We start from the raw sequence: 11,376 nt of genomic DNA, 5'->3' as shown, positions 1-11,376 counted from the left end.
ACACATATTTGTATGGGCTTGCTTACACAGTATTAAATTAGCCATAGGCATCAATAGCTTACACTTTTAGTGTCTCTTACTTTATTTGGTGTCTTATAATTTCTCTGTATTTCCTATCAGATAATTGTTGGTATATACCATCAGTATTACTATCAGGTTCCCAGTACTCAGTATCTTCTATAAAGAATGCATTACCACCAGTATGATCAAGTCTTGAATTTGCAGATGAATGCTAGGCCATAAAAATATAAATTATAATTACTATAATTACATGACACAGTCAATACCTGTTCATGTATCAGTGCAGAATAAATTTCTTCACTTTGTTCTCCAGAACGTTCTAACTATTAACAACATTAATTAAAACATAATTATTAAAATATATTCAGTACATACTGCAGTGGGTACATATAGTGTTGCTTCTTCCAATAGTCCATACAGTTCGATAGAAAATTCAGTATCCTGTTAGGAAAACACAAAATATAAACTGAAAAGTGTTTGTTAATCATGTGACGTTTACGTTACTCATGTTCTAAAATTGCTGAATGTTATATCATGCATATAAATGTTGTTTAAAATCATGTTTATTATCCTTCATTCCACTGTGCATGCATGAAATGGCTACACATAATAAAATAATGATTACATTTTGCTTTTTAGTTAGAGTCGCTATTGGTTCTTCATACAATAATGGAACACTACCTAAATAAATATAATCGGTTACTCATTCCATTAAAACATGGTGTACTTTTTTCATTGGGATCTTCATAATTTGGATTACTGACATCAGTCATTGCATCACTGTAAACTGCTTCTATTCCTTTCATCAATGGCATTGGCACTTCATAAACATCAGCTGCACCTGTTTATAAGGGAAGAAAATAGAAAGTTTATAAAGAGATAGAATGATTTCTATGTTTGTCTAGAGCAAATATAAATTAACCAGTGTGCATGCTCATTAAATAATAGTAATTATGCATGAAAAATAATATGTAATAATTTTTATTGTACCTTTTGCTTGGTAATTTGGATTACACATATTATGTATTTCATTTTCTCCCTTTCCATTTGGAGTGACATCAGAATAAACAGAACTAGCAAGAAAAGCATCACGACCTTCAGGAATATGCGTTGCTTTGTTTCTTCTTTTATATACTATTACTATCAATATTAATATCACTATGATACTAGTTACCAGTAATACTAATACTATAGTAACGACAGCAGCTATCACTGAAGCTGCATTACCATTTCCAGTATTACCAACTGTTGGTCCACTACTTCTTGTGACAGATGAATCAGTAATACATAATGATGAAGAAGTAGTAATGAGATTAACTGAGGCAGTGTTGCCCAATAAGGCAGTGTCACACAAACTGGTTGGAATGTTGCTATGTGTCATTACAGTGGAGGAGGGTTGTAATATGGTAGTTATAGCCGTAGAAGGATCTGAAGAAATTGGGTATATAATAAAAGCCATAAATGTAATAATTTAAAGATGCACTCACTTATTATAACTGATATCAGTGGATAGTCATTGCGTTCCAGTGGCATTAATCCATTACTGCTATCAAGCTCATAATTCAATGGTCCATTGTATTGTTGATAATACATTGGATTACTATTAGTGGTTGCATTGATTACTAATATATCTCCATACTCTACTTCAATATCACTTGTAAAGTTATATACATTACCATTACTTGATGTAGCAGCAGAAGCATCAACAGTTAGTGCATGAATCAGTTCAGAAGAACGTTTTAAATAAATGTTAGGATAATGTTTGCCTGTATCCTGATTCTGTGTAATACCAATTATCCAGTTAGTAATAATACCATTACATGTGAACTGTATATCAGGAAAAGCTCTTGTATCATTGACTGGTATTACATTAGTAACTGATAGACTGTTTGTATTAATTTCAGTTTCAGTGAAAACATTTTGAAAGCAGTTCGGAGGATCTAGATAATAAAAATTAATTTTTAAACATTACATAGATTTACATACTTGTTATTAGATGCATCATAAAGACATTAGTTGTTTGTGCTAAATTAATTTCACTATTTGGACCAAATATTATGATATGTGACTCACTAATGGAGTCTGCTCTTATTCTTCCAACTGTTTTTGTGCTGCTAGTGATTGCATTGTAAAGTCTAACAACACTTGAATCATTTTCAGGTTGATACACTCCTAGTCTGTAATTATCATATTCACTGCTCCTGACACTAAAAGGAGTAGGAAGAACGTAACAATATAATCCATTAGTAGTGACATTATCAGGAGACAGTACAATAGGAGTAATGACAGGATTCAGGTAATACCACGGCCCAGTGGAGTCTAATTCCCATATCTCAATGCTAGGATACTTGTTCCTATTGCTATCCTTTGATCTGATATCAACTCCAAGAAGAAGTTCTGTTACAGAAGCAGTGCTGCAATTGAATGTATTAATAGCAATGATCCATCTTCCTTCATTGCCCTCAGCTAAAGTATTATCAGCTAGTGAACCAACTGGTGTAGCTGCTTTAGCTACTAGTAGACTCAAGTCCATGAATCCTTCAGTACATACTCCTCCTCCTGTTGCTCCTTCATTACTAGCAACCAATAATAATAGGATAAGGACAGCAAGGGAAAGAGCAGAAGAACAAGCCATGGCTTAACCATAGATATCTATTTTATCTTCCCTCTTAATTATTATTCATGATTCATGAATGTCATTAATTAAAATTGTAATTGTAAAACCACGCCTTAAATGTTATGCACGTGATATCACGTGGGCTTACACAGAACATCTATGCATAGATATTTTCTATGATTTTATTATTAACAAACTGACAAAGGACAAAACTGAGCTGGATGAGTTTTCCGATATCTACATAATAACTATAATTTGAGCTCCACTGTCATACACACCCTGTGAATAGAACTGTCCATATGCTTCACAGTTAAAATAACATTGTTCATGAGTATTACATATGTCAGCTAAATGGAAGGCAATATAATTTCAACAGAGATGCATCAATGTCAAATGTGTCAGTATTTGCTAATGATTTCACATTGTGTTTAGAACATGACAAATGCAATAATTATGGTCATCAGAGATGAATTCCAATGCAAAATGAAATGTAAATTATTAGTCAAGTTGTGAGGTGACATTAAACATTGTACAGGTCAAATTATTTGTTATGTTTAAAAGGTTATGATGATGGTGTAATAATGACTAATAATGTCAAGGTGTCCTTGTATATGCCAGAGATGGGTGCATTACTATTACTGTTAGTATGTCATTAATATGTTCCTCTTCCTCTTGTCATGTGCTTCATTATTTTATTACCACATCCTACACCAATTGAAGTGATCAATAATGACACAAAGTTAAATTGATATGAAAGCTTTGAAAAAGATTGAAGTTTCACACTGTGTTTAAATCAAATGTAATGCAAACAATGGTGGCAAGTAGGTTACTGACAAACTAAATAAAAATCCTATTCTTAATTGTGATGCTAAATAAATGATTTAATATGGCCTGTAGCTAATGGTCTCATGCAATGAATAAATATCACAATAATGTATTAACTTATACCTCTTGTTTATTATACATCATTGTTCTTGGTTCATCATATACTAATAATTCTTCATCAATACCTATAGTTCACCACATATACATCAACATACTCTACTATTAATCATAAATATACACATACTTTCTATTCCTCCAATGTTAATACCATAGGCAGGATTAGCAGATACACCAGAAGCTATTAATAAAACATATTAATATTTTACTTTCAGTATATTAAGCAGGACTATACACTATATTTTAAAGTTCTTACTTTCACCAGAAACTCCATAAGCAGGATTAGTTGATGTTGTTAGTGTATTATTCATTCTTTGTCCTATACAAATTAAATTATATTATTTATATAGTATTATGCATTCTAAATGTACATGTCATATATTAACTTTTGTACCATCTGATTGTTGATCTTTATCAGCTTTCCTTTCAACAAAACTGAAATTATCATTTCCTTTTGATGTTTTATTCCATCTTCTCCTACACACTAATACACTCACTATTAATATTGCTAGTATAGTAACTACCAGTAATATAAATACTGCTGTACTAATACTTCCTGCTATTATTAGTGTATTATTCCCTGTGCTTTGTAATGTACTAACTGGTGTACTCATCATTGAGCTAGTTAATGCACTAAAAGTAACTATTGGAATGTTACTAATTGATGAAGCAGCAGATGTTTGCATACCTTCTGTTGATTGAATTGTTACAGCAGGTTTGGATAGCTGCATAGCTGCATTAATGGAAGAATGTATGATAATGTTTTTATAGTAGTAGTAGGTAGGTGTAGTTGTAGATGCTTACTTATTATTGCATTTGTAGTAGCAGTAGAAGAAATAGTAGAAGTTAGGAAATCAATTAATGGCTCTAAAAATAATTTAACTCACCATTGAGTACATTCCTTATGATCTTACCTACTATAACTGATATCAGTGGATAGTCATTATGTTCCAATGGTATTAATCCATTACTGCTATCAAGCTCATAATTCAATGGTCCATTGTATTGTTGATAATACATTGGATTACTATTAATGGTTACATTGATTACTAATATATCTCCATACTCTACTTCAATATCACTTGTAAAGTTATATACATTACCATTACTTGATGTAGCAGCAGAAGCATCAATAGTTAGTGCAAGAATCAGTTCAGAAGAACGTTTTAAATAAATGTTAGGATAATGTTTGCTTGTATCCTGATTCTGTGTAATACCAATTATCCAGTTAGTAATAATACCATTACATGTGAACTGTATATCAGGAAAAGCTCTTGTATCATTGACTGGTATTACATTAGTAACTGATAGACTGTTTGTATTAATTTTAGTTTCAGTGAATACATTTTGAAAGCAGTTCGGAGGATCTAGATAATAAAAATTAATTTTTAAACATTACATAGATTTCCATACTTGTTATTAGATGCATCATAAAGACATTAGTTGTTTGTGCTAAATTAATTTCACTATTTGAACCAAGTATTATGATATTTGACTCACTAATGGAGCCTGCTCTTATTCTTCCAACTGTTTCAGTGCTGCTAGCAGTTGCATTGTAAAGTCTAACAACACTTGAATCATCTTCAGGTTGATACACTCCTAGTCTGTAAGTATCATAATTACTGCCACTGACACTAAAAGGAGTAGGAAGAACATAACGATATAATCCATTAGTAGTGACATTAACAGGAGACAGTACAATAGGAATAGTGACAGGATTCAGGTAATACCAAGGCCCAGTGGAGTCAAATTCCCATATCTCAATGCTAGGATACTTGTTCTTATTACCATCCTTTGATCTGACATCAACTCCAAGAAGAAGTTCTGTTACAGAAGCAGTGCTGCAATTGAATGTATTAATAGCAATGATCCATCTTCCTTCATTGCCCTCAGCTAAAGTATTATCAGCTAGTGAACCAACTGGTGTAGCTGCTTTAGCTACTAGTAGACTCAAGTCCATGAATCCTTCAGTACATACTCCTCCTCCTGTTGCTCCTTCATTACTAGCAACCAATAATAATAGGATAAGGACAGCAAGAGAAAGAGCAGAAGAAAGGCCCATTTCCATTGCCTTATTACATAACCACAGATAATAGAGCAACATCATACCTATGACATAACTCTATCATAACAACCATACCTTAACTTTAAGAAAATTCTATACATCTAATCAAGCAAAACATCAAATAAAAGTGAATCAGCAATTACAGTAACTAACTACATGCACATCATGTATATCATGCACATCATGAGTTGACAAGGACTACAATACAGTAGATGGCATTTGGAGCAACTTAAATTTGAGTTGAATCAGCTCAAATTTTCTACATTTGTAATGAGCATTACTGGAACTAGATCTATACATGCACATCATGTATATGTATACACAGCAAGTTAGTGTAGACACATGAGTTGATATATGCAATAGTTAATCTTCAACATACTGCTCTTGAGTAAAATTAATGAAAACCTACAAAAAATTAGTGTCATATTTAGCTATACAACTAATGGTCATAGCAATCATAATAATGATTATTTAAAAATAAACACATGTACATGTAGATAGAAGAACTATTATTTGATAATCTGTAGCATAGTCTAAAAAACTGAAAATAATGCTAAAATTGGGGTATTGCCTATGCTTTTTTAAAAATTGGCTGATTTTAAAAAATACTCATGACTCAAAAAGTACTTGTTAAAATTGGCTCAAACTTTCTACATAGCACAAGGGCATCAATTGATGCACAACGGCATCAGTTTTTATTATAATATCAGGAAATGTAATTAAAATTTAGAATGATTTCAGAGCCATTTTTTGAAAAAAGCCGTAGACTGTATTTTTCGGAATTTTGGCATTTTTTAAAATGGCCATAACTTTAAATAATTGAAGTTAGAAGAATGATCAGTTCAAACTGTCTACACAGCTGGCATAATGACATCAATATGTATCAGAAAATGTAATAAAAATAAATGGAAAGAGAGAGGTACAGAGAGAGAATTAAGGATAGTGAAAATACAGCTCATAATAATTATGGTAAGCAAATATTTTAAAGTATGATTTTTCTTTTAGTGTTATCAAAATGAAAAAAATGATAAAAATATATGATCTTTTAGACTACTTTATAAAGGTCAACATAATACATTTCACTCAAACATGAGGTGATGGTCAAACCTCAAAACATAATGAATGTTCAGCAACGTTTTTATTTTCTGTTATTATTAGACAGTGCCATAGGAATAGATTTTAACTTAAACCGCACAGGGTCTAGATTCTAGCTACCATGCTGCATGCTGGAGTGCATGCAGGTATCTTTGTATGATAATGTAAAGAAATACTAGCAAATTTATGAGAATTTTATGTGTGAGACCCATTTGCCCAGCAATTCAGTTCACAAAAATTTTGCCCCTTCAAAAAATAACCAACTAAAGTGTGGTAGACCTAGAGGTGAAATAAAATTTTTGGTAATTTCTGTGCACTAGAGCTAATTGTTGTGATAAAATAAAGCTGAAGACAATTGGCAGCTCAACTTGTAAATACTAGTGCCTACTGTTTTCCATTGACTTTAACAATAATTATTATCAACTTAATGGTTGTTTTAAACTCCACTCATTAATTGTTGATAATGTGCTATATATTCATTGTCTTTCCAACTGTCCATATGCTTCATTCTGTGTTATTGTAACCTGTTTAAAATAAGAATTGTTAACAAAGTAATGAAATTATTTATTGACAATAGCATTTCAGTATAAAAATTATAGTAGTTCACTAACAACAAAAATATATATAATTTTGCATGCAAGTGCTATACTTACCTCATGTTTATTAATCATTGTTTTTGGTTCATCATATACATGTGCAAAGAATTCTTTATCAATACCTATTTTATTATTTAAATAAACCCTGTTAAATAAAACCCTGTTAGCTCTCTAATAATTTTTGAGAACAAATTTGGCACTTCAATAGCTATTCCATCAATCACCCAAAATTTTCCCACATATACAGGCACAATGTATCCATTTATATATACTTTATGCGTTATTTCAGTTTTGATTTGATATTTGTATGCAATTTGGTTGCAGTTATTCTATATAGTGTTTGTCTTAAGGTGGATTCTCAGTATGACGCATGTGCATCCGTCATGACTGGAAGTGCTGTATAAACCATATGTATAAACCAATGGGAACATGCGTCAATGCATCAGATTAGAAAACATTTCTATTCTGATGCATTGACGCATACACCCATTGGTTTATACAGCACTTCTGGTCATGACGCTAGTGCATGAAAAGCAATGAATCATATTGAGAACCCATCTTTACTTTCATTTCCTCCAATAATACCATATGCAGGATTTACAGATATATTTGGTGGGTTGTTCTGTCCATCTGTTGCTATAATAACAATGAATAAATAAATATGGTGATTGTTGATATTATTAGGTGCAATATCATACCTAATAATACTTATATTTACCTTGCTGTTGGTGTTCATCAGCTATTCTTTCAGTATCATTAGATCTGTTAATATAAGTGCCATTACCATTTCCATTAAACTGCTTTCTCCTACACACTAATACACTCACTATTAATATTACTAGTATAGTAACTACCAGTAATATAAATACTGCTGTACTAATAACTGCTACTAGTATTATTAGTGAATTGCTTGTATTTTGAACTGGTGTACCTTCCATTGTCGGAGCTATTGACACAGTCAATAAATTGTATAATATCTAATAAAATGAGGTTACATGTACTTGATGTTATGCTAAATTTAGTAGATCCAATAAATTCTTTGACCATGGTCTTTAAGTACACTTCATAGCTGCTTGATGAAGTAAATGAATCTGTAGAATATAATGTTGTACATACACAGCAGTCATTGCAATAATATAAAATTAAGTTATTTCTTATTGTAATAAAAAGTGCTAAATGCATGTTCTGTATGAACATGCAATTACCTTCACTCATAACACTTGAAGCAATGACTAGTGTAGTGGAGAATAGATCTACATCTATTGTTGACGTTTCTGTTGTGTTAAAAAATTTTTTAATCTAAGAATAATTCTTGTAACATGATATAACTTACCTACTACAACTGATATTAGTGGATAGTCATTGTGTTCCAATGGTATTAATCCATTACTGCTATCAAGCTCATAATTCAATGGTCCATTGTATTGTTGATAATACATTGGATTGCTATTAGTGGTTACATTGATTACTAATATATCTCCATACTCTACTTCAATATCACTTGTAAAATTATATACATTACCATTACTTGATGTAGCAGCAGAAACATCAACAGTTAGTGCATGAATCAGTTCAGAAGAACGTTTTAAATAAATGTTAGGATAATGTTTGCTTGTATCCTGATGCTGTGTAATACCAATTATCCAGTTAGTAATAATACCATTACATGTGAACTGTATATCAGGAAAAGCTCTTGTATCATTGACTGGTATTACACTAGTAACTGATAGACTGTTTGTATTAATTTCAGTTTCAGTGAAAACATTTTGAAAGCAGTTCGGAGGGTCTAAATAATACAATAAAAACATTAGTCATTATCAACATGAGATGTACATGTACCTGTTTTTAGGCGTACCATAAAAACATCAGTTGCTTGTGAAAAATCAATGCTTTTATCTAAACCATTTAATATGATATTTGTTCTGTTAATAGAGTCTGATCTTATTTTTCCAACTCTTGCTACATTGCTAGTGGTTGCATTGTAAAGTCTAACAACACTTGAATCATCTTCAGGTTGATACACTCCTAGTCTGTAAGTATTATAATTACTGCCACTGACACTAAAAGGAGTAGGAAGAACATAACGATATAATCCATTAGTAGTGACATTATCAGGAGACAGTACAATAGGAATTGTTTTAAGTATATAATAAGATAAAATAACATTGTCATACTGCCATATTTCAATGCTTGGATATTTGTTCCTATTGCCATATTTTGATCTGATATCAACTCCAAGAAGAACTTCTGTTACAGTAACATCAATACATCTAAATGTATTAGAATTAATGATCCATCTTCCTTCATTGCCCTCAGCTAAAGTATTATCAGCTAGTGAACCAACTGGTGTAGCTGCTTTAGCTACTAGTAGACTCAAGTCCATGAATCCTTCAGTACATACTCCTCCTCCTGTTGCTCCTTCATTATTAGCAGCCAATAATAATAGGATAAGAATAGAGAATAAATAAGCCAAGGAAAAGGCCATTTCTTGTTTCTTGCCACAGTAAAGGATTTGATCATGAATATTCTATTAGTGTAGCTTTATTCAGTTGCGGTATGCATTGTTGCACCCACACTCAGCTCAACCCATCATGTTGGAAACAAATTAGATCATGTGTATTAAGTCTCCAACTATCGTTGCTGATCTACCCTACAACATTCAACCATTCCATCATGTAAGTGGTACTACCACTTACATGATGGATGGTTGAATGTTGTAGGCAAGACCAGCAATGGTTAGCCAGATTGTGTTCTACAGAAATTATATAAATTTTGAGCTAATTCCAGTTGCATTTTTTGAATTTGAAAATTTCAGAAATTTGATTGACTACCATCCATATATAAAAATTCCAATCTTTAGTATTTGTCACATGAATACTGCAATAATAATCTCATTCATATGACATGCTTCTAGACATTCATTCTCATACATTGGTACATTGCTATTCATTTTATGAAGTGGCCACTGAGCTTGAAAATGGGTCACTAATACAACTAAAACCACACAAGTTAGCAGTTCTGATTTTGTTACTATATAAGCTATTCCTAATAGCAACAGCATTATTCTTATGACTATTTAGTATGACTACTAAATTTGATATCATTTTTCAGTGCACATTGTACATAAATTTAAAGTAGAACCTCAATTGATGTTTATAAATTATATCAATACAGTCATTTTGGGAAGCGAGACTATAAAGGTCTATGGTTAGACTAGATTTACCACACCTAATTTTACTAGTGTTGTGTCTAAAATCATGCAATGACTGATAGATCTGATCAGGAGCACATGAACATACTTGTTTGATTTAAAAGAGAAAGTCATAGTAATTGTGGTTTTGAAGAACAACTAAGGAACTATAAATGAACCAAAGGAGAAAAAAAAAATTTATAAAATAGCAAATTTGAGTTTTTTGTACTGGCTAATTATTTTATCAACACAATCAATTTTACAATAATATTTTAATACAATTTATGCATATGCTGAGGTGGTTAATTTTGTCCTTATGTTAGATGCACAACTCTTCTTGTTTCTGTTGTGTACATGTTTCTTTATGTGCTGGCATTACAATAACCTGCCAATAAAAATACTGTCAAGCAATGTTGATAAATGCACTGTGATGACTAAGACTTTTAATGTTGATTTAAATAATGAAATTGAAATTAGCTGTGGCTACAAAATTTACAGTATAATTGCAATGTTACCTCTTGTTCATTATTCATTGTTTTTGGCTCATCGTACACTATGGGTTCTTCATTAATACCTATAATTTTATCAAAATTATAAAATTAGTTTTTATTATTGTACTTTGTGTCATTACAGTGTTGATTCCATAAGCAGGATTATTATAAATATCATCTATTCCAATTAGGTAAAAATTGGTTAAAATTACTCTTTCAAGTATAACAATCTATCTAACTTTCATTTCCACCAATAACACCATAAGCAGCATTAGCAGATATATTGGATAAAACGTTCTGTTTCTCATCTATTATGATAACAATAAATTATTAATGTTTGTTATTTAACCTTGTTTATG

At 31.3% G+C, this 11,376-nt stretch overlaps 2 protein-coding genes and 1 long non-coding RNA gene across 3 annotated transcripts in view; all 3 read right to left on the bottom strand.

The window, feature by feature from the left end:
- LOC100632631 (high affinity nerve growth factor receptor-like) overlaps nt 1–1,662 on the bottom strand; it is an 11,035-nt gene extending 9,373 nt beyond the window's left edge. Inside the window, exons 1-7 of the mRNA XM_019999505.1 lie at nt 1,509–1,662; nt 1,012–1,449; nt 749–862; nt 647–702; nt 397–462; nt 288–344; nt 81–232 (exon numbers count right to left, since the gene is read on the bottom strand). Coding sequence (XP_019855064.1) covers nt 81–232; nt 288–344; nt 397–462; nt 647–702; nt 749–862; nt 1,012–1,449; nt 1,509–1,614 — 989 coding nt within the window. The 5' untranslated portion in view covers nt 1,615–1,662. The remainder of the gene's footprint in view (nt 1–80; nt 233–287; nt 345–396; nt 463–646; nt 703–748; nt 863–1,011; nt 1,450–1,508) is intronic.
- Nucleotides 1,663–3,133: 1,471 nt separating this feature from the next.
- On the bottom strand, nt 3,134–4,313 carry LOC109583965 (uncharacterized). Its single transcript, XM_019999509.1, has 6 exons — nt 4,269–4,313; nt 3,975–4,223; nt 3,837–3,899; nt 3,708–3,761; nt 3,587–3,648; nt 3,134–3,343 (listed from the first exon to the last, which is right to left on the bottom strand). The coding sequence occupies exons 1-6, from the start codon at nt 4,309–4,311 to the stop codon at nt 3,326–3,328; spliced, it is 489 nt and encodes a 162-aa protein (XP_019855068.1). The 5' UTR covers nt 4,312–4,313; the 3' UTR covers nt 3,134–3,325.
- A 6,504-nt stretch (nt 4,314–10,817) lies between these two features.
- LOC109583966 (uncharacterized) lies at nt 10,818–11,347 on the bottom strand. The gene is made up of 4 exons (XR_002185794.1): nt 11,257–11,347; nt 11,145–11,195; nt 11,042–11,100; nt 10,818–10,911 (listed from the first exon to the last, which is right to left on the bottom strand). It is a non-coding gene; the product is annotated as an uncharacterized LOC109583966 (long non-coding RNA).
- Nucleotides 11,348–11,376: the final 29 nt, after the last annotated feature.

Source organism: Amphimedon queenslandica, unplaced genomic scaffold (assembly GCF_000090795.2).
Source record: "Amphimedon queenslandica unplaced genomic scaffold, v1.1 AMPQUscaffold_13261, whole genome shotgun sequence".
Classification (NCBI taxonomy): Eukaryota; Metazoa; Porifera; class Demospongiae; order Haplosclerida; family Niphatidae; genus Amphimedon; species Amphimedon queenslandica.
The sequence above is the reverse complement of the archived record's forward strand: the minus strand, read 5'-3'. Positions and strand labels throughout refer to the sequence as shown.